This window comes from Rhineura floridana, chromosome 5 (genome assembly GCF_030035675.1).
Source record: "Rhineura floridana isolate rRhiFlo1 chromosome 5, rRhiFlo1.hap2, whole genome shotgun sequence".
Taxonomy (NCBI): domain Eukaryota; kingdom Metazoa; phylum Chordata; class Lepidosauria; order Squamata; family Rhineuridae; genus Rhineura; species Rhineura floridana.
Genome location: NC_084484.1, coordinates 68,094,454 through 68,116,807, shown reverse-complemented (window position 1 = coordinate 68,116,807; position 22,354 = coordinate 68,094,454). Strand labels below are relative to the sequence as shown.

The window sequence follows — 22,354 nt, the reverse complement described above, 5'->3', positions numbered from 1 at the left end:
AAGGGGGGTCCTTTGCTTCCAAGAACAGTCCCACTTTCCTAGGTCTCTTCTTCTCAGGCAAACTCACCCTCTTCCAAGAGTAATTACTCATGGTAATCCTGCCATCATCCTTCCTCCTGGTTACTTCCTCTGAGAGAAGGGATATCAGAGGACTGCGTGAATACTGACGGGACTAAGCCCAATTCATTAACAGTGATCAGTAGCGTTCAGCAATCAAGGACTAGATTTAGAATCTTTAGTTCCAAGCCAATACACACCACTTATAAAAAGATAGTTTATTTAAAAGTCAATGAGTTGGTATTTACAAAAGAGAGCAGCGTTTGTTTCCTTAAAGCTAATCGCCCTCAGAAGGCTACATGAGGTACGTTGGCATAACAAAAGGGGAGAGGTTCAATGCAGACAAAGGAATACAACAAAAGTCTATCTAAGCTAAGATCCTATACTTACAATAGAGTAGACCCTATTCCTCCAGTAGAACAGCCAGGTTCCCAAATGCCTTTCTCTGTCACACTTCAGCGAGTCGAGGTAGATGGAAAAAGGGAACTAACTTGAGAGATCGTCCTTCCTTTTTTTATGGAGCTTACCTGTCACCAAGGGGGGGGGGAGAGCAAATAGTCATATCCTGGCCTTCCGAGATTTACTCCTTTGAAGTCTTTGAAGATAAGGGGCTAGACAGCATCACCCAGGGGTCCTGATCTGACTTTTAATCCCAGGAAGTTGATAAGGGATAACAGTTAAGGATCAGTTGTATCCCCTTGCGAGGTCGCAAATTGTCTGTCTGACACAGAGCTGCGGATCTTCCCCAGTAGGGAGTCCTAGGGAAGCACAGGCTCCCAGAATTCTCTCTGGTTGACCCATTTCAGCTTGACCAAAGTTAGCTATTCTTGACATCCTAAATGTCTTTGCAGAAGCATATGAAAAGCTTGGCCTCTTGCTTAACATCAAAAAACCAAAGTGCTTCATCAGCAGGTGCGAACCAATCCCTCTGTAGCAGCATCAATCCAGCTTAATGGTGCGACACTGGAGAATGTTGATCACTTTTCTTATCTTGGCAGCCATCTCTCTGTAAAAGCTGACATCAACACTGAAATTCAGCATTGTCTGAGCTCTGCAAGTGCCGCATTCCCCCAAATGAAGTGTAGAGTGTTCAAGGATTGGGATATTTGTAGGGAGACCAAAATGCTTATTTACAAAGCCATTGTACTATCGACCTTACTGTATGCCTGTGAAACATGGACCAACTATAAACGCCACTCCCAACTTCTTGAAAGATTCCACCAACGCGGCCTCTGGAAAATTCTGCAAATTACTTAGGAAGATAGGCGGACTAATGTTAGCGTATTGGAAGAAGCAAAGACCACCAGTGTTGAAACAATGATCCTCCAACATCAACTTTGCTGGACCAGCCATGTTGTTTGAATGCCTGATCAATGTCTTCCAAAGCAGCTACTTTACTCCCAACTTAAGGATGGAAAATGGAATATTGGTGGACAGCAAAAGAGGTTTAAAGATGTTCTTAAAGCTAATCTAAAAAAATATAACATGAGCATAGAGAACTGGAAAGCTTTGGCCCATGAGTATCCCGATTGGAGGTTGGCCATTATCAAAGGTGCTATGGACTTTGAAGAAGCATGAGTACAGAGCGAAAGGGACAAACGAGCTAAACCTCATCATGACCATCTTCCATCTGGAAACCTATGTCCTCACTGTGGGAGGCTGAGTGGACCCAGAATTGGCCTCCACAGTCACTTATGGACCCACTGTTAAAGACCTTACCCTGGAAGAGAATCTTAGTTGGCCACGAGTGATAGTCAATGATGAATGATGATAGGTACATTCTTAAACCACAAGGATTTTTGCTATTAGTGAATCCACATTTAGAGATGTGAAGGCCTGGACAAAACCAGAAGAAATTGGAGGGAAACTTTTTTTTTCCAGGCCTTCACATCTCTGTGCAGTTTGATTCTTTCTGATTACTTTCTCTGCAGTTGATCGGATTTCAGTACAACTTGTCTTTTATTCTTCCTTTAGGAGGTAAACTAACATTTCTTTTGTCTACCAAGGTAACCATTGTGCCCCATTTCCCACTTTTATATTAAATTTGATTAACATGGAGAAGAGGGAAGTCATATAACTGTAAGAATCAAAGTCTACTGTATAATAAAATGAAGGTAAAGAATGAATTATTCTGACTCATTTAATAATAATAAACATAGCGACAGGACTTGTTCATGCATATGCTCAATCAGGCAAAGCTCAGTATTTAGAGTTTGGAAACAGCCCTTTCAGCAGTAATGTGACATTGTGACCAAAAAATGAAAAAAATGCTGCCCAACAGCTTAAATCTAAAAGGGCTGGGATAGAATGATTTTTTTTTAAAAGAGAACTTGAGTTAACACTGATCCATACTGGGGGGGGGGGGAAACCTTTCTTCCTTCAAGCAGTAGTTCCAAGGCATTCAGACATTGATCTCAGGCAGATCACAGGAAGGCATAATAATCACCTCCTTCCCACTCTGTGATGTTCCTCCACTAGATCACTGCATAAATCAATAGTTCTACTGCATCAATAGGTATATACATACAACTTTTCAAAGGTATAGCGAGATTCTCAGGAGTTTCTGGGTCACCTTTGTGCAGAAGACAATTACAGCTCTCTTTCTTAACTGGCAGCAGAGTCCCCATCGATAGGATGCCATGCCACAATGCTAACTACTGGGAGGAATGACATAAGGCAGAATGCAAAGGAGTGGAACTCAATTTAATCTGTAGAGCACAAGCTTTCCTTGAAAATGTGGTGATGACCCAGATATTAGGACTGATTGAAGCTACTGAGAACTTGACCAATCCGGAAAAGAATTGTGCTGCTCTATAAAACAGAAAGATTTTAGGTGTGGTGTGGCAATAAAAAAAGCTTATGGAATGCTTTGTGAGTTATCACAATGAAGATGTCATTCAAAAGACTCCCATCTGAGTTCTCCCCTCCTAGATTCATCCCATTCACTCGTATGCATGACTTCCTGTTCTACGCATTAGTGTGGGAGGTTTGACTCCAGTTTGCATTTCTAAAGACTGTTTTGCACAACTATATTTTTCTCATGGAATTGGTGCTGAAACAAACCATCTATGGCCATTTCTTTCAACCATTTGAGCAGAAGTGGGGGGGGGACTGAACATGTTATCAAAGAGAAGTGGACTTTGGTGAATGTTTTCCTATTTTTGAGGTGATGGGGCTACAGTAACCTTATTTTACTGCATGAGGTCAAGGGTTTTTAATTTTTTTTTTCTTTAGACATGATGAGTAAAATGCCACACTCGCTTGTATCAGCATGAAGCTTTCACACTGGCTTTCATCTTAGCAGTACTTCCTGGAACACACACGTGACACTGTGTAGTCATATGGTCATCCCAGGAAGGGCAGCCAGGCTGGAAAGTGGCATGCAGACAGCTTTGAGCTGGTGTAAGTGTGCACAAGGCATTTAAGGAGTTTTAAGAGCAGATTTGTTCTATAGTGAAAACAAGAGCAAGTAACCCGTAATATGAAAATCTGGAGATTGATTTGGATTAGGAAAATTTCAGAAGCATCTATGTGAAATATATTAATAAAGAGGTCCCAATCTGGTGCCAAATGATACATCTAACTTGCCACGTTTGACAATTATTACCATTCCATACACAATATTTTATTTATTCCATATTTTAAGGACACTAATTTTCCTTTTGTTGGATCTAGCATTTTTATGGTTTGTTCAGAAGTATAAAGAATTTTTAGTTCATTTCTATTTTTAGCTCTTTTCAGTATCCCTGTGCTATTATAGAGTGTATGTGCATGTCATAAATAAACATTGCACAATCAAAAATTGAAAGCATTGTAAATTATTAAAATAATCTTGGCAAAGGATTGTGCTGTCATTAATATATTGCCTACAAAAGGACATCAAGCTGCCATAAAGTTTAATTTATACTCTGAACACTCAATCAGCAATGTTCCTCAGCTTGCTTACATTTATGGAACAAAATCCAATATGCAAGGATGTTATTTTTTTTTTAAAGTATTCTGGGAAAACATAAAGTGTACCTTTGCTGAAATTAATATGAGATAAAGGGTATTTCAAAGAAAACTTTCAACCCTCTCTTTAGGATATTTTTAAACATTAAAATGTTGAGATTTTTTGTGCCTCCAGGGCTAGCTCAGACATTTTGCTGCCTGGTGCAGAACAGCAAATTGCAACCTCATGGCACTACTCAATACCAGTCAAGTTATTTTGGCATCCAAGGCAGGGTAACCTACAAGTGCCTCCCCCATTCCCTGGCATTAAAAATACAATAATAAATTAAATAATTCCCAATTTGCTGACCTTTCATGGCTCTCAAAATCCATTATCTGAGCTGGATGGCTCACCTTTTCTAATGGGAGGGCTGGCCCTGAAACAAGACGGGATAGTCCTGTGTTAAGAAACATATGGGAACAGCCCATTCTGAAGGCATCCATTCTAGAGTTATGGCACTTAGACCCAGAAGATTATGGCAGCCCTTATAGCTCCACTTTGCTGGCTGTTTTGGCCACTGATATAGCACCATTTAGGGATTGAAATATTTCACATTTTTGGTCCATAGGCCTAGCACACCCATATATACCTTCTTCTCGCACAGAGATGAACTCACACACATTCTCTCTGACTCTCTCTCACACACACTCTTTCACATTTCCATTCATCATCCAGGACAATCCCCCCAACCTTGTGTGCTGTTGTTTATTTCCAGGATTATCCTACAGCAGCCTGATAAAAATGCATATGTGCAACTCTTCAGCCCTCCTCATACAAAAAGGAACAGCAAGTAGAGAAGGCACAATGTATGAAGGCTTCCTAATCTCAATTGACCATATTAACACAAGGATAGTGGGGTCCACTATCCCTTTCTACTCACTTCCCCTCTTTAAGTACATAAGAAGAGCCCTAGTGGATTGGTTCAAAGGCCCATTTAGTCCAGCATCCTGTTCCCATAGTGGCCAACCAGATGCCTATGGGAAGCCTTCAAGTAGGACCTGAGCGCAACAGCACTCTCCCTACTTGTGATTTCCAGGAACTGGTATTCAGAGTCATGCTGCCTCCCACAGTGGAGACAGAGCACAACCACCTCGGGTAGCAGCTATTGATAGCCTTAGATGAATTAATTTTATCTTCTTTTAAAACCATGCAAATTGGTGGCCATTACTATATCTTGTCAGAGCGAATTCCATATTTTAACTCTCTGCTGTGTGAAGAAGTACTTTCTTTTGTCTGTCCTGAGCCTTCCAACATTCTGCTTCATTGCATGGCCCTGGGTTCCAGTATTACGAGAGGAAGAGCAAATCATCCACTTTGTGAGAGCAATGTGCAAAGATGGATTTCGTTGTGACACTTTGGGAGGAAGATGCAAGTCATTCCTCTCCTCCTGCTTCTTTCTTCCATTACAAGACTCTTCTAGCTTGCTGGACACTGCTCCCCAAATAATATTCTTTCTATGGCTTACTAACAGAAATATAGAGTGATAACATTTACTATGTGTGGTGTGGGTGTCACGTGCTGGTGCTGTTTGTGTTCATATGGTGATTCATAGCTGGGTGTGTTGAAGTTACCAGCAGTGATTACATTTTGAAAATAGTTTTTGTGCAGTCTTTTTTATTTATTTGTTTGATTAAGTTTCTGTGACTGGATTTTATTTTCTGACTGGCTGTTATATTGCATTTGCAATTTTGTGCTTCCCATGATGATATTACTCAGAGGAGTGAAAAGAAAAGAACTATACTGAACTTGAGGCAAATTTCTCTAGTGAATACTAAAAATATGACCTGAGAAATAAATAAACACAGGGGGGAAAATCCTCAGCTTGGCCTTGTACCAATGTTTACAATGATATCAGCATGTTTATCAGTTGCGCCAATAGTTAGAATTAAGACACTTTCTTAACAGAGGAATGATAATACAGAGAGCCTAAGCCAGCAATAGCTGGTTTTTATTTTATTTTCTGTTCACACAGGCCTCAGCCTGGCATCCATCTTGGGAGTTAACTTATCTAAACAAATGAATTTGCATTTTAGCTAGTAGGGGACAACAACATGGAGAAATCTTTGAAAGAATTCCCGGATGCTCTACGAGAAAAGGAGTTGCAGTATGAGCCCTCGTTTGAAACAGAAAGAAGCCAAGCCAGCTGCAGTAGGTGAGTTTGTTATCTCCTGTAATATAGGGCTTATCTACATGGGAGCATAACATTGTATTAAAGATGCTCCTTTTACCTCCGTCTTCTGTTTGCACAGTCCACATAGGGGGCTCAAAGCCAGCTGCAAACCCAGTGCTTTTCATTCACACTGAAGGAAAAGGATTAATCACGCAGCTTCCTAATGACCACAGCCTCTTAAGGTCAAAATTTAACTTCCTCTGGTTACCTTGGCAAATGAGCATACTCAGTTTATTCCAGAGTTTCATAAAGTGCGATTATTTGTATTTTCACTGCTACAATCCAGCTGGAATGCAAATAGTTCCTTGAACAGTGTTATGCTTTTGTGCACAAATTAGAGGAGAAAGAAAAATAAAGCACAGTCTGCAACAGGCTTGCAGAACGGGAGCCAGCAGCCAAACAGGAAATGAAATTAAAGAAGGGAGGAGGAGGGAGTGGGCGTGGAGAGGGGATGATTGACACACTCAGCTAAAGCATTGGAGTAAAGCATCTACAAGCACTCAGAGTAGGGTTGCCAGGTTCTTGGCCTGAGACTGATCCTGTATCTTTAGGAGAAGAGAAAGTCAGCCAAGTGCAGGTGTTCTTGCAACACTGTAATGGGAAAACACACAAGGTAGAATTCTCCCTTCCCCCTGCACAACTTTTAAAGATACAGAAGACCTCTTAGAGGCCGAGTTACAAAGTATACATCAAGTGGTGGATGTTTAGATGCACTACAGTTGCAGTGACTGCCTTGCACCTATGAGATGGCTTGTCTTACTGACACATTTTATGACCTTTCAGGATTGCTTCTAGAATTAAGTAGATTAATACAGCCATGCAAAAAGAGAATAAAAAGCCATCAAGCTAGCCCCAAAATTCTAAGCTTTAAAATGACACTTCTGTGTTATTGTTGTGGTTTTCATACAAAATTCTGTCTTAAACTTTCCCCAAAGGAAGAGTATAACAGTGTTAGTTTTAAGGAAAGACGAGAGAGGGGAAAAAAGAAAACAGGCAGCAGAAAGCTCTGATATAGCACGTTGATTGTATTCAGACTTCCATAATCTCTAGGCAGCAGCTGTTATGAGGGCAGTGTGTATGAAATAACAAAGGTTGGGGAAATGGGAAATCAGGAAATGTGAATTAAAAAACCCTTCATACTTCAATAGCAGGTAAAGGAATACATAACAACAAAGGACTACAAATGATGCTAAAGCTCTGGTAAGGAGAAATTAAAATGAAAAACACATGAGTTCATAAAAGTGACAGTGTTTTAGACAAACAAGCAAGGCTTGGCATATCCAAGAAAGTACTGAACCCATTTTAACAGTGATCAACACATTTAAATTCCCTAGAGATCACATCACTTCAGCATAACTCTGATACTTTTAAACTCTCTCACTGAAATGAAGCTACAAACGAGTTCCAAAATTAACAGCTTGAAGACGTTTGTGGGTGCCATTTAAAACTTAATTTTCAGATCTGAATAAGGAAGGGGATTATTTGAATAGTTCTCTATTTAAAACCCTGCAATTATTTCTCATGGTTGGGTTGAATCTGCTCGACAACAGAGTGCATGTTTTGTATGTGTAGGTTCATGGTGAAAAGACTACTTTTTGAGACCTTAGAGAGCTGCTTCCAGTCACTGAATCAGAAGTAGGCAATGGGATGCCCCCCTGATGTTGTGGACTACAACTCCCATAATCCCTTTCCATTGGGCATGCTGATGGGAGTTGTAGTCCACCACCTCTCGAGGGCACTATGTTGCCTACTTCTGCCTAGATGGACCAATGGTCTAACTCCATGTAAGGCACCTCCTGGAAGCTTCCTTCCAGATATAAGGAACAGTCTTATGAGAAAACCAAGGGCAGCTACACAACCAGACTTACTATGAACATCAACACATACCAGAGTTTATATAGTCTGTATTCACAATAGTTCTGTAGCCATCACACAACACACTTTACCCAAACTCTGCTATGCTCTGGCATCAATCCAAAACAGAAGCGGTTTTGGGTAGTAGGTTTCTTTTTCATTAAAAGTGCATTAGACTGTAATCCTATATATACTTACCTGGGAATAAGCACCATTGAGTTCAAAGGGATTTACTTCTGCATAAATAACCACAGGATCACAGTATTCCACCTTTTCTTTTCTTTTTTTTACAATAGTCATAGCAAATTCTTTTGAAAAATACAGAGACAGAATTTAGCATAAAATAGATGAACTAGTAAGCAAAATAGAAACATCTACATATTACAAAAGTATTGTCATTATTGTTACTGATGTGATAATTAGTAAGATACAGAAATACTGAAAAACATGCATGAATTGTAACCCCCCCTCCTAAAATATAAAAAAGGGGGAGGAAATAACCAAATGTTTGGTCATTGCAAGCGGGCCAGAATCGGTTTTATATGTTCAAACTGTCTGGTCGCTGTTACCAATCTGGCCACTGCATTTTGCACAAGCTGCAGTTTCCAAACTGTCTTCAAAGGCAGCCCCACGTAGAGTGCATTGTAGTAATCTAACCTGGAGGTTACCAGAGCATGGACAATTAGGATTAGACTCAATTACATTTGGACTCTATTCTAAAGGAAGCAAAATGCATCAACATTTTGCAGCCCCCCCCAAAAGAACAGAGGTATTAAGCTTAAAGGCTACAAAACAGGTAAAAATTTTTAAAATATTGAGTTCCTCATCACTACATTTTTCCAACCATGGAATTAGCATAATGGAAAAATGTCAGAGAAAAACAAATAAATAAATAAGTAAATAAAACCTGCTATCTCTGAACAAATATCCTCTCTAAAAATAATCATATACATGCAACCATTGTACTGAGTCTCCTATGAGTTGGTAGGTAGGTTGGTTCACACATGTGGCAGCTCTACTATCATCCTTATGATTGTGCATATTTGCAGATAAGCACAGAAAGCAATGGAGAGCAAAGAGTTCTTCTAAAAGCATGGGGATGGAGAAAGATAAGAAGTGCACTTGAATTATTATTGTTCCGTTTGGTGGCGGTTGTTTTGAAAGCTTATCACTTACTAGCTTCTGCTGTACAATGCAGTCAACAATTTCACTTGGGTACTCACACATACATAATCAAATTTCCAGTTTCTCTTTTGTCAGGAGTAGTCGCACTCTGTAGCATATGGTGCCAAATACGATTTGTGAATACCGCAAGTATCTCAACTCAATCTATGACCAATCTCAATATTGTAATCTGCCAGCCAGGAAGTGCCTGATGTTCCTGAAGTAACCTTGTAATTGCTATCTTTCTACAAGCAGTGGATTGCGGTTTTAGGAGTTCTGAATAGAACCAACTAAGGCATCAGTGAAATCTATATCATCTGGGTATAAATACATATCTTCAGTCATTCACATTCAGATTTTACTGAACATATGAGGAGAGGAGAGGCCACACAGACTAGTGCACTAGCTCTGCTCTCCATTGCCTTTCACTCAACTCACAAAGTTATCTGTTTTTTGTTATTGGAATCAAAGTTTCAGCTTTATACAGCTTATTTGATAATGAACAGCCCAACCATAAACAAGTTTAATCAAAAGCAAGTTCCACTGAGCTCAGTCTGATGTATTCTTGAGTAAGTGTGCATATGATCGTGGCTTAAATGAAACTGATGAGCGACTGAGGCTGCAGTCCTGAGCACACTTCCTTGTGAGTAGGTACCATTGAACGCAATGAAGTTTAATTATGAGTAGGCACATATAGGACTGCACTGTAAAATCTTGTCTAGTTGTAAAAAAAACCATAACCACAGGATTTTTAGATTAAATAACTGCAGTCCTTTTAAGGATGCTGCCACCATGTAGCGCTATTTCCAGGTTCAATCCTTTAAGTGGTCTCAAAAACATTTGACATAGCCTTTTTCACAACTTTCTGAACCTGAGGTCAACATTGCTTGCATTTTTTGTTCTTATTTTTTATTTGGGATGCAATATATTCTTGTGCTAGGGTACTGATTATTTTCTCATGACAGTTTTTATCTGAAAGTCTTTGCATGCAACAGTTTCCAAACAGCAACTGGCAGTAAAAGTACAGTCAGTGGCAGCTGGTGCCTACCAGATCAGGTGGGGCTGCTGGGAGGTCACAGGGCATGGTGAAGTTGTTCTGTTTTTCTCCCCATCCTTCTCCCTTGCAAAGCTACTGTGTACGGTTAAGCATTATACTTTTACACAAGTTAGCACAAGAGAATTTTGCTAAAATCAAACATTGCACCAAACTTCCCGGTAGTCCACAAGTTCACTATCTTTGCTGACTGATCCTGAATGCTGGGAGTTTCTCTGGCTTTTCCTAACATTTTTTTTCTGTTAAAAAATGCATCAAACTTTGCTTTGCTAACTTGAAACTGAGAAGTCCCCATCTTTGCTTTGCTAATGTGAAATTGACCAGCATGTGTTGGCTTTGTATTAAAACAATCTCTCCTTGGGGGTAGGGAGGAGAATCCCATACCTTTCAGGATGGGAGGGGAGGGGAGGAAGCACCAGGCAGAGGGAAAGCCACTTTCCTTTCCAAAAGGAAAACACTGTTAACAATATTATTTTTCAGGAGGGGAAAAAACAGAATGGTCAAAGCAAAGGATAGCAGAAAAATAATTAACCCAAAATAGTTTAGCAGAATGCACCAACAAGCAGCTCCCATCCTTAGTTAGCACCTACCTAAGCTGAAAAGTGTCCTGTCATGAATCCCTACCGTCAAGGCACAGGGATCATGCATCAGACCCAAACCCACCCTTAGGGAAATGGGACTGGAACCAAAAAAAATACTACTTCACCCTTGCCAAGGCTGTGCAATCCAACACCAACCCTGCAAGGTAGAAGGTAGGCTGGCACCACCCCTGTTACTGGTCCACTCAAAGCCAGGGGATCTCTGAGCCCAGAAAATAGGTAAAACCAAGATCCTATGCAGCAAGAGCCACAGTTACACTCCTTGCCAGGAACCTCTGGTTTAATACCTCAATTTAGAATTAAGCTTTTAACTTCTTTTCCCTCTTTGGTAGTTGCGTGACTGAGAATGGCCAAGGCACTGAATCCAGAACCACCCCTTCTCTCAATGAACACACCAAGTTAAATAGAAGTAGCTTTATTCAAATATATAAGTGCACATAAAACATATAGCAGCAAGTAATCCTTTAAGACCATACACCCAACAGGGGTTTTGGTACAAACAAGAGGATTCAAAGACACAACAGAAAATAACAACCTTTTCTAGCCTAATACTTACCCATGAGGTAGATGGTTGCAAAGGCTACTCTCCTAAGAGAGGTTGGCATCAGAACAAGAAGAATGGAACCCTGCGTAGTTGCCTCCCATAGGCAACACTTGGGGAACCAGGAACCCTTTAGGTCAACTTCAGGGAACAAAGGCTGGGGGTTTTCAGCCCTATACTTAAAGAAAAGAATCCTAACGGTCCAAGATTAATTGACCAATCAGGAATTGGCTGATGTAACCCCTTTCTGGATGTTTCTCACTTTTTCGCGCCTTCCAGGCCCCCTCCCAACTGTATGTTCAAACTTCACAGGCCAGGGATGACCTTGAGTGCCAGGCACTTGTTAATCAGCACAGATAACCAGGTGCAGCTTGTTGAGGCTTCTCCTAACCGTCTTCAGCTGGAAAGTGAAACTCAAGATTTTTTACTTTGTCAGAGGCCTGTCTTTTCCTACTATGAAATCTCCCAGAGTCCCTTGCTTGAGCCAAGATATTACTTATGAGATTTTTAATAACTCATGAACATATACAGGTTCATGACATGTCCTACTTTGGTTCAGAAGGGCTCCTTGTTGCCACGGTTGCTTCTCTGCTGGGAGAAAAGTTGTGTGGCCCCCACCTGTTCTGTTTCTCTCCCTAGCCTCCTCCTTTGTAAAGAAATAGGGTGTTATATTGATCAGGATAAGACCAATGATAAAATAAAGCTTCTTTATTTAATAATTCTTAAACAGTAAAACATCTGAGCTTGTTCTATGATAGGCCTCACCCAGCACCACAACACTGACTAACTCCAGTAACTAAATCAGTCTAGCTCCCCCTAGGGTGTGTAATACTCTCTAGAGAAAGTTAACCCTTCCTTTGCTGTGCATCTAACTTAAAGACACATTTCACTACACAGGGGACAAATAAACACTGTAGTTTTATTAATACTTGGCACTTATGTGTCTCATCTTGGTTCAGAAGGTGTCCCTGCTGTCATAATTTCTAGTGTGAGTTCATGTCAAAGAAGCTGTACATTACCCAGAAGCAAGCCCCACTGAATAAGTATGTACAACAGCCTAAATTGGTTAATCTTAAAGATTCCACACAAGACTGTTAACAAGGGCCCCCATGAATGCCTAGTCTTATGGGACAATTGTTGATGATACTGTGCTAGATGGACAAAGGGTCTGACTGTATAAGGCAGCTTCCTATGTTGTGTTATCCCTAGCTAATATAATATTTCTCAGATGGATGAATTATGCTGAATTAAGTTATAGATAATAGTCCTGTGAAATTGCATTCATTTCATTATAGGCAAAAAGTGTTCAGAATTGTTCCTTTTAAAAACATTTTTTTTAACTATATATATATTCAGAATGTATTTCATATAATCTGAATATCACATTAAGACTGAATGGATTTATCTCTGCTTGAATCGAGCAGATTTACCTTGTATTTATTTTCTGTCATCTACGTAGTTTCAAAGAAACTGCAAGAGGGGCTAAAATGTGGATGATTGAACATTATGGACACAGGGAATTTAAGTCAAAATGGCTTTTTAAAAATAGGTAATTGAAAATGGTTGTGTAAGCAGCGTTAGTGTGAGAGAGGCGCATATTATACAGCAAAGAAATGGTGTGCACTATGCTGTACAACAAATTAGCAGCATAAACTGTTATTATGGAGAATCAAGAAGGGAACAGCAACATATATAATTTTCACTTTTCTGCATGTTTATTTATTTATTTAATTTATTAGTCGCCCATCTGGCTGGTTGTCCAGCCACTCTGGGCGACGTACAAGATAAAACAATACATTAAAACATTAAAATTTAAAACCATAACAGTAAGAAACCTAACCCACCCCAAAAGCCTGCCTGAAGAGCCAGGTCTTCGCACTTCACACTCAAGGCCCAATTCACACAAACCAGAGACTGCATGTAGCTGCTTTAAATGCAATGCAGAGTATGGTCTATGAGGCAAGATTGTGTACTTGGTCTAAGAGGCAAGATTGTGTACCAGCAGTACTTGGCCGAGGGCAGTAGGCCCGGTAAGGCCCAGCTGCAGCAGAAGGCACCCCTGCAAGCGTTCAAGCCTCCAGCCTCCGCAGCATGAAGCGCCCCGCAAGAAAGCAGCCCTGCAGTGTCGGATAGCTGGAGGGAAGATGATGGTCTGCTGAGATTCTGCTTCCAAAGCATACAGTTAAAATGCTGCTTGTCACATAATGACAAATATGATGCCATATGTGTATGTGTTGGAAAGCCAATCTAGACTATCCACGTGCATGTTGCATACCTATCCGTAAATAAATAAATAAAATTGGGTTGGACCAAGACTGAATTAGTTGAAATAAGATCCCATTCAAATCAGTGGGCCCAGTTAGTCACAATGACCCAATGATTACACTGGAAATTAAGCTCAACTAACTTAGTATGGATCCAACACATTATGTTTATTGCATCCATAAATGCCCTGATTCAGCAAAGAAGCAAGCCAGGTTTGCCAACACATAGCTAATGAAGATAGAGATATAAATTTGTGGCTGCTTTCACACATGGGGCTAATAGCGCTAGTATAACGGATTAAAAAGGTAGTGCTTCTGTCCCGATTTCTAAAATCCCTTTCACACTGCAGTACCTCTTGCGATAAGGAACAGTACTTTTTCAGCCGATATAGCAGCATTTCGCCCAACTGTCTTTCACACAGCTTGTTTTCGTCCCTCACCCATGCACACTGTTCCCCACTGTGTAGGAGGTCTAAGATCTTGTCCCGTCACCATGCAAGCCCTCTCCCTTTAGGATCTGACTTTTTAAATTGTTTTAGTTGTATCAAGATGGGGGTGTGCGGGAAATGCTGCTGCTATCTGCGCTGGTGCCAGAATACCGGTACAACGTTCATCAGGCAAAACAAAAACAGAAAACCCTGCGCGACTAAGGGGTGGGAACGCACTGCATGCTGGGATGCCTGTCACGTGAGCGGCAGCAGCTAGCGAAAAACTCCCATGATCTTCCGGGTTTCCAGCCTTGCTAACGGATTATTTCTGGTATCATTTATTGTGGAAATTAGTGCTATACTTGCACTACATTCCACCAGAATTCCAGAGCTATCCGGTATGTCATGTGAAAGCTCAAATATAATGCGCAAATTACCAGGTAAGAAATCATCAGAATAATGGAATAAAGTGCAGTGTGAAAGCACCCTGTATCTTCATCCACATTGATATGCTTATTCAGTCCCTACCGAACTAGCCTGATGTGTCTTTTAATGATCTCAAGGGTGTATATGCCTATCCTGGGCAACTAGTTGCTGTGCACCCTTAATCATGTGCAGACAGAACTGGATCGGAGTCAAAATGCCTTCCATTATTCATTAAAACATAATGTGGACTTAATATATTCCTACATGTATGACAGAAATTATGATAGTATGAACAAATTCCATTACTTGTGCTCTCAACACTGTTAGAATTAAAAAATTCCATTCAGCGCTAGTGCAGATGCATAATACATATAAACATATTTATATTATTTATATCTTCTTATTTTATCAACTTATCTAATTGGACATCATTATGTAAGACCCAGAGGAAGTTGGATGAGAGGAAGTTGAGAGGCAGAGCAAATTATTAAAGTGTGTGTGTGTTGGTCAGTGAAGCATGCTGTGAGACTCACAGACAGGGTTTTTAGCAGAGAGAGTGAAACCTGAAGCAGAAGGGTTAAGCTGGAAGAACAGAGCGCCAGTTTTGCCAAGGTCAGAAGCTGGCTGGGAAGTAGATAAGAGACATCTTGCTGTGTCTCAGAGTGTGGGGGAAATGTCTGTGAAGAGAGAACTGTGTCTAATGTCTTTGCCTAGTAAAGACTCTTACAAGAAACTTGCCTGGCCTATCTTATTCCTGTTCTAAACGGCTCTTGGATTCCATCCCTGTATGATCTATACACGCAGACACGCAACAGGGGTTATGGGCCCAGCTTATCATACATGGTAGCGGGTTCGAGAGCTGTTGACGTGGCGTTGGTGCAGAGAGAAACAAAAAGCAAGTAAGAGTGGGCAACATGGCTGTAAACCTGTTATCCGGGATGCCGATGGAGAGACTGAGTGCTGTAAACTACTCCAGCTGGAAATGGAGAATGAGAGCAGTTCTGATTAAAGAAGAGTTGAATGATGTTGTAGAAACCCCCCCTCCGGCAGCTCCTTCAGCAGCGTGGTTGAAGAAAGACAAGAAAGCGAAGGCTTTTATTACTCTGGGGCTATCTGATTCTCAACTGTTGCTGGTGAGTAATGAGCCAACAGCTAATCAGATGTGGGAGAAACTAAAAGCCGCTCATGTACAGCAAACTGCGGGGAGCAGGCTGTGTTTAGCACGGAAATTTTATCAGATGCGTTTTACAGATGAAGTGACTATGACAGAGCATCTGGCTGAATTTCGGAGATTAAATGCTGAGCTGCAAGAAAGAGGAGTGCATCATAGTGACATTCAGATGGTTTATATCCTGTTATCTTCATTTAATCAAAAATGGGATGTGCTGGTCTCGAGTCTGGAAACTTTACCTGACGGACATCTGAATTTGGACTTTGTGGAACAGAAACTTCAACAAGAGTGGAATAGAAGACAAGAAAATAAGAAAACAGAGAAAAAAGAGACTGTGACTGTGACTGAACAACAAACTCAAAGAAGCAGGCAAGAGACTAAAATATGTTACTTTTGTGGGTCACGTGGACATATACAGAGACATTGTTTAAAGAAGAGGAATAGCAGGGGCTTTGAAAGTCAGGGAACAAGCGTGAACTTTGTTTCTAAGGAGGACAATAAACTCATTAACTCTAAGTGGCTTCTTGACAGTGGAGCGTCTAATTGCCTAATCACAGACTCTAGTTTATTTTACACTTCAAAGCCGACGCAGGAGAAGCTTTATCTGGCTGACTCAGGACGCGATTGCAACAGGCACGCTGAAGATGGGTAATTTGGGAATTTTAACAGATGTATTACTGGTGTCTGGTTTAAAATATAACATTCTATCAGTAAGAAAATTGGCTCAAATAGGTTGTAAAGTTACATTTGAAGGGGATAGATGTTTTGTGAGAAAAGATGGTGAAATATGCATGCAAGGGAAATTACAGAACAAAATGTTTATGGTTGAGTTCAAGCTTGATAAACCCATGTGTGCTTGGATAGGAGTTAATAAAGATAAACATGATAATTGTTTCCATGAATGGCACAGAAAACTGGCACACGCACATTTCGAAAAGATAATAAACACCCCAAAACATAGTCAAGATTTGAAATTAACACATTGTGAGCATGTGGATGAGTGTGAGGTATGTTATAAAACAAAAATGACTGTAACTCCGGTAAATAAGAGCTATGAAAGCACGACCACTGAACCTTATCAGCTCATACATGTGGATTTGGCTGGACCTTTTCAGTGCTCAAAAGGTGGAGCAAGGTTTTATTTAGTGATTGTGGATAATTTCTCCAGATTTACACATGTGTTCTTATTGAAAAAGAAAAGTGATGCAGAAGAGAAATTAAAGACATTCATACAGAGAACAGAGACACAATATGGGGTTGTTATCAAAAATATCAGATCAGATAGAGGTGGAGAATTTACCAGTAATTCATTTCAAACATATTTGGAAAAGAAGGGAATAATACAAAGTCTCACTGCTCCCTTCAGCCCATCCTCCAACGGAACGGCAGAGAGGAAGAACCGGTCATTGCAGTATTCATTGAGAGCAATGCTAGCAGATGCTGATATGAATAACACTTATTGGGGTGAATGTATTCTGTACACTGTTTATATTCAGAACCGCCTGATGCACAGAACAATAGGCATGTCTCCCTATGAGAAACTGACTGGAAGAAAACCCAGGGTGAAACACATAGAACGTTTTGGAGCAAAATGCTGGGTACATGTTGCAAAACAGTCAAGAGCTCAGGCAGGACGCATTTTGGGATTTCAGAATTCATACTATAGAGTTTGGTTGCCTGAGAAACAACAAGTAGTGTTAAGCAGAAGCATAAAGGTGATAGATAAACCTTGGAGAGAGAGTCAAACAGTTATCCTAGATAGTGCAAGCAAGCAGGAAGCAGCTGATGTTCCTTTTGGACGACAAATTCCATTAAAAACTGCATTGACTGATCTAATACACGGTGGCAAACGTACTGTAAAAAGGCTGAGAGGTGAAGACATGACAATGCAAGATACAGAAATGCCAAGTACCAGTGCAGGCACAGGTGCAGGTCCAAGTAAAATAGAGAGTGAAGAAGAAATGGAAATAGATAATGTCAGGCGATCAGAGAGAAAAACGAAAGGTCAACCACCTCAGAGATTCACATTTAATATTACACAACAAAATAATGAGACAGATGAAATTCCAGTAGAATGGGAAAAAGAAGGACCAATAGATAAAGAAACAATGGATCTAGTGTGGCAATTTTGTGTTGAAGAATGAAATGTAAATGTATTATCAAATGAAAGTGAACAAATAAATGAATCTGTGAAATCTGTGTAAATAAAGAAATAAAGGAACAAGAACTGAGCTGTAAATGTAAATAGAAACTGTAAGAAAAACAAACCATGTACTGAAATGTATTGTAATGAAAAGTTAATATTGTAGAAATGTAATAATTGTAACATGAAGTTTTGTAATCTGCGAGTCTCAGGTGGGGGCTGTTGGTCAGTGAAGCATGCTGTGAGACTCACAGACAGGGTTTTTAGCAGAGAGAGTGAAACCTGAAGCAGAAGGGTTAAGCTGGAAGAACAGAGCGCCAGTTTTGCCAAGGTCAGAAGCTGGCTGGGAAGTAGATAAGAGACATCTTGCTGTGTCTCAGAGTGTGGGGGAAATGTCTGTGAAGAGAGAACTGTGTCTAATGTCTTTGCCTAGTAAAGACTCTTACAAGAAACTTGCCTGGCCTATCTTATTCCTGTTCTAAACGGCTCTTGGATTCCATCCCTGTATGATCTATACACGCAGACACGCAACAGCGTGTGTGTATTTCTTCAGATGGGTCTGAAGATTACTTGCTTGGAAAAGGAGTAAAAGTATATATCTTTCTGGAATGTATTTACCTCACTCTGAGTACAGAATTGTCAAAGCAAAAATAATATATTTGATAAGCTCCAGAAGGGAATAGGTAAAATATATTTCACTGTGAATGTTATATTTATTAGACTACATGTGGGAATATTGGATCAGTCAGTTTTTGCTTATGGCCAAAGTATGGAGTTAATCAAATTCAGATCTTATATTTAACATGAGAGACCACCTTGGTTATGCACAGTAAGGAGACAAATATTTATGAGGTTGCTAATCTCATAACAGACAAAGTTGAGTTGGATTTAACACTGGTTATTGCCTAATAATGGCTAATTCTTTAATTTGTGTTGATCTCTGACCACCAATGCAGCCCTTAGGCTGAATGAGTTATTGCCCTCATTTTTGTTGTGCTGCAACTTCACCCATTTAGTGGTCAGCGAGGCTTATTTCAGCTTATCAGTCCATCCAAACCAACCATTAGAGAGCTGACTGGATCTACATAACAGTGTCTCAGTCTGAACAAACTTAGCAGCTTTGAGGACCACTGTGCCATGGCATTTTTGGAATCTTATCTCTGCCCATCTTGGACAATCTTAGCTGCTTCTGGCCCCTCTAAACTTTGTCTGCCCCTGTTTCTGGCCATGGCTGCTTCTGGACTTGATCTCAGTCTGTCCTCAGCATGTCATTTGCCTCTGACTTATCTGAGCCCTGACTAGGGATGGGATCCATTGGCCGGTGCTATTTTGAAAGCGTTCTGTTGACCTAACAGGCCAGTATTGATTCAAGTTCATTCTTTGTCTGCTAGCTGTTGTTTTTACCAATCTGTTTTTCACCCTTGCAAAAAATATTGGTATTAATATTGACATTTTGAAAGGAAACATAGATAAATGAAAAAAAATCAACAAAGTTCTTAATGTTATAGAGGTGGGTTGTTTTTGAAAAAAAATAGCTGCAAAAATCTGATCCACAATAATAGAGAATAAGCTAATTCATGGAAAATTTGGCACCGAATTTGTATTGAGCGGAATTCTAGCATATCCTTAGCCCTGACATAGATTAAGCAAAAATTCTGGGATCAATAAACTGTGCTTGTGTCTAAGCTTACAGAGGTTTGTTCAGTGGGGAAACAGAGGAGAGCCTTTTACACTGGGGTACCCACCATATAGAATGCTCTCTCTTTTGAGATTAGGAGAGCACTGAAAGTGGAGTATTTTCCCAGGATTTCACTGACCACTATTGCTGGTTCCTGGTGCCTTTAGTTCATGTGCTGGTTTTATTGATAATTTTTTTTTCATAATCTGAACCACTTTCATATTTTTTGATAATGAAGAGCAGTATAAAATTATTTAAATAAACAATGTTATGTACAAGCAAAATCTAAAAAAGGTTGTTTTTTAAAAAATACTTTTACACTGTTTAATCAGAATTTTTGGCTTGATGAGTCTGCTAATTATTTCAGTGCACTGATTATTTCAATGTACTGTGGATCTCTTCCAGTCATTTTGAGTCACCTAGGGCAAAAAGTATGCAAGTTGTATCCTCAAACTCTTCAGCAGCACTCAAAATCTTGTTTTGGTCTGAAACTGTGTGGAGCAGTTTTAGGCCAAGGCTCCATAATTGTACACAGAGGAAGCAGTGATCATAGAGAGGCAATGGAAACATAAGGCTTCACCGGATGGCCATGACAACTTGTAGCGAAGACTAATCCAACTGCCCAAGCAGAGTAACCAGTTGTCTGCAGTAGTTTTAGGGGCACCAATGGGCTTACTACAAGTAAATGTGTATGTGATTAAGGTGTGGTGGAAAAATGGCAAATGCAATTCAATATAAACAAGTGTAAAATTATGCATATTGGAGCAAAAAATCTTAATTCCACATATACGCTCATGGGGTCTGAACTGGCGGTGACCGACCAGGAGAGAGACCTCGGGGTTGTAGTGGACAGCACGATGAAAATGTCGACCCAGTGCAGAGCTTGAAAGATTACTTTTAAAAAGTAATAAATTACAGTTACAATTACTTGGCCCAAAAAAGTAGTAATTACCGTTACAATTACAATTGCTCTGAAAGTAACTGATTACTTTACTTTTTCTCAAAAGTAATCACTACAATTACATTTCAGTTACTTTTTTAAAAAAACTCCTACAAGGTGCTGGCCTTGGCTGCTGCACATCTAAGAAGCCTAAAACAATATTAAAAATAAACACACACACACAGGGGGTAGTAGAATAAAAAAAATTATCCATAAGATTAACATAATGGCATAACAGAATCTCACATCCCCCCAAGCAATGAAGATACCCCAACTCTTGAAATCAAATTTTACACTTGAAATGCTTTTATAATATCTTTCTGTTATGTCTCAAAAGAACAAGATGCTCAAAGAGCATGTCAGACAAGGAATGTCTTTTTACAGTCATTACGTTGCCACCAGTCCTGAACAGGCGTTCTACTGTGGCGCTTGAAGGCATGCCTGTGTTGTGCTGCAAAAAACACCGCAGCACACGTGGAAAGCCATGGAGTGATGACACTTCCCTGCTGGGAGACCTCAGGTACCTCACCAGTTCCTCCTCAGCAGTGTCCACTGGTGACTTCTTGCCCTGGGGCAGAAAGTTAAAGAAGTCATCTTCTAAGTCATCTCCTTCCTGGTCTTTATCTGAAGACTGATCACTGTCCTCATTAAGTACACCCATCTTTATTTCAGCTTTCAACAAGGCTTCCATTGTGTATCTAAGAAAGAGAGAGGATATGTTAACACATATATGTTAGGAAACCATCATCTGCTCTTCATTTCCTGATGCTTGTCATGTCCCCTGGTTCAGGGTCCAGCCTGAGCCTGTGGATGATGACATGGAAGGTAGGAAGGTGACCAAGTCACCACACTCATGGGGCAGCACAGCAGACCCTTAAGGATTACCTGCAGCAACCCAAGGTTGTGATGAGGAGCCCCAGGAAGAAAAGGACCAGCCCCTGCCTACCACCTCAAGCCCTCTGATGCCTCCCTTGAGACAACATTTCCCTTGGAGTAATCCACCCAAAGGGCTTCCCTAATGTTCTTACTTGTTGGTATGGGTGGTGGCCTGACACGATTCCAGTCGATCTAGTTTGAAGCGAGGGTGTACGCAGGCTGCCAGAAGAAGCAGATCCCTGCCAGATCCCCACCTCTCAAGGGTTGTCTGCTGCTGCTTCAGCATTTTGGGAGGAGGGGTGTCATGCATTGGTTCAGGAAGGCCACATCTCCTTGCCTTTATTGCTTCTTCAATTGCTCTCAGCTTCTCAGGGTGTGCCCTCTGAGGAAGAAGAACAAAGCATGAATCCAAGAAAAAATGGAAGAGGAACTTCACAATTTAAACATAAATAGACAATGGACACTCTTTGAGGACTAGCATGACAAAGGCTTACCTCAAAATGTTTCTTCACATTGGATGAGGGGGAAACAGCTGATCTCAGATTTTTGATCCTTGGAAGGCAGTAATTGCATCGTACAACAACATTTTTCCCACTCTGGCTCACAAATGTACAAGCTTTCTCAAAGCCAAACCATGGTACTTGCTGTTCTGCAGATGTGGCTGTGGGCAACTGGCACTGCTTCATGCCCTCCTCCTCCTCATGCACAGGGCCTCCTTCCTGAACCTCACTTTCTAGTTTTGCCTCCTCAGGATCAACAAGCTGTGATGCAAGTGGCCGCACTAACTGACTGCTGCTCTCAGCAGCAAAACCTGCAACAGGCGTCTCTGTAATAAACAAGAGATAATGCTCCTATATGGGTGAACTTCAGCTGTGATGTGCCCCCATCTCTTCCCCATGCTGCAAGATCCCCCAGTCAGAGTGGAAGTAAGCAGGTCGATAGCACAATTAAAAGAGATCCTATTTGCTCACTGAATAACCCTGCCTGGGCCAGTCTAA

At 40.6% G+C, this 22,354-nt stretch overlaps 1 protein-coding gene across 1 annotated transcript in view; it reads right to left on the bottom strand.

The window, feature by feature from the left end:
• LOC133386062 (uncharacterized) overlaps positions 1–21,648 on the bottom strand; it is a 45,823-nt gene extending 24,175 nt beyond the window's left edge. Inside the window, exons 1-2 of the mRNA XM_061629686.1 lie at positions 21,509–21,648; positions 20,910–21,178 (exon numbers count right to left, since the gene is read on the bottom strand). Coding sequence (XP_061485670.1) covers positions 20,910–21,178; positions 21,509–21,642 — 403 coding nt within the window. The 5' untranslated portion in view covers positions 21,643–21,648. The remainder of the gene's footprint in view (positions 1–20,909; positions 21,179–21,508) is intronic.
• Between the last annotated feature and the right edge of the window lie 706 nt (positions 21,649–22,354).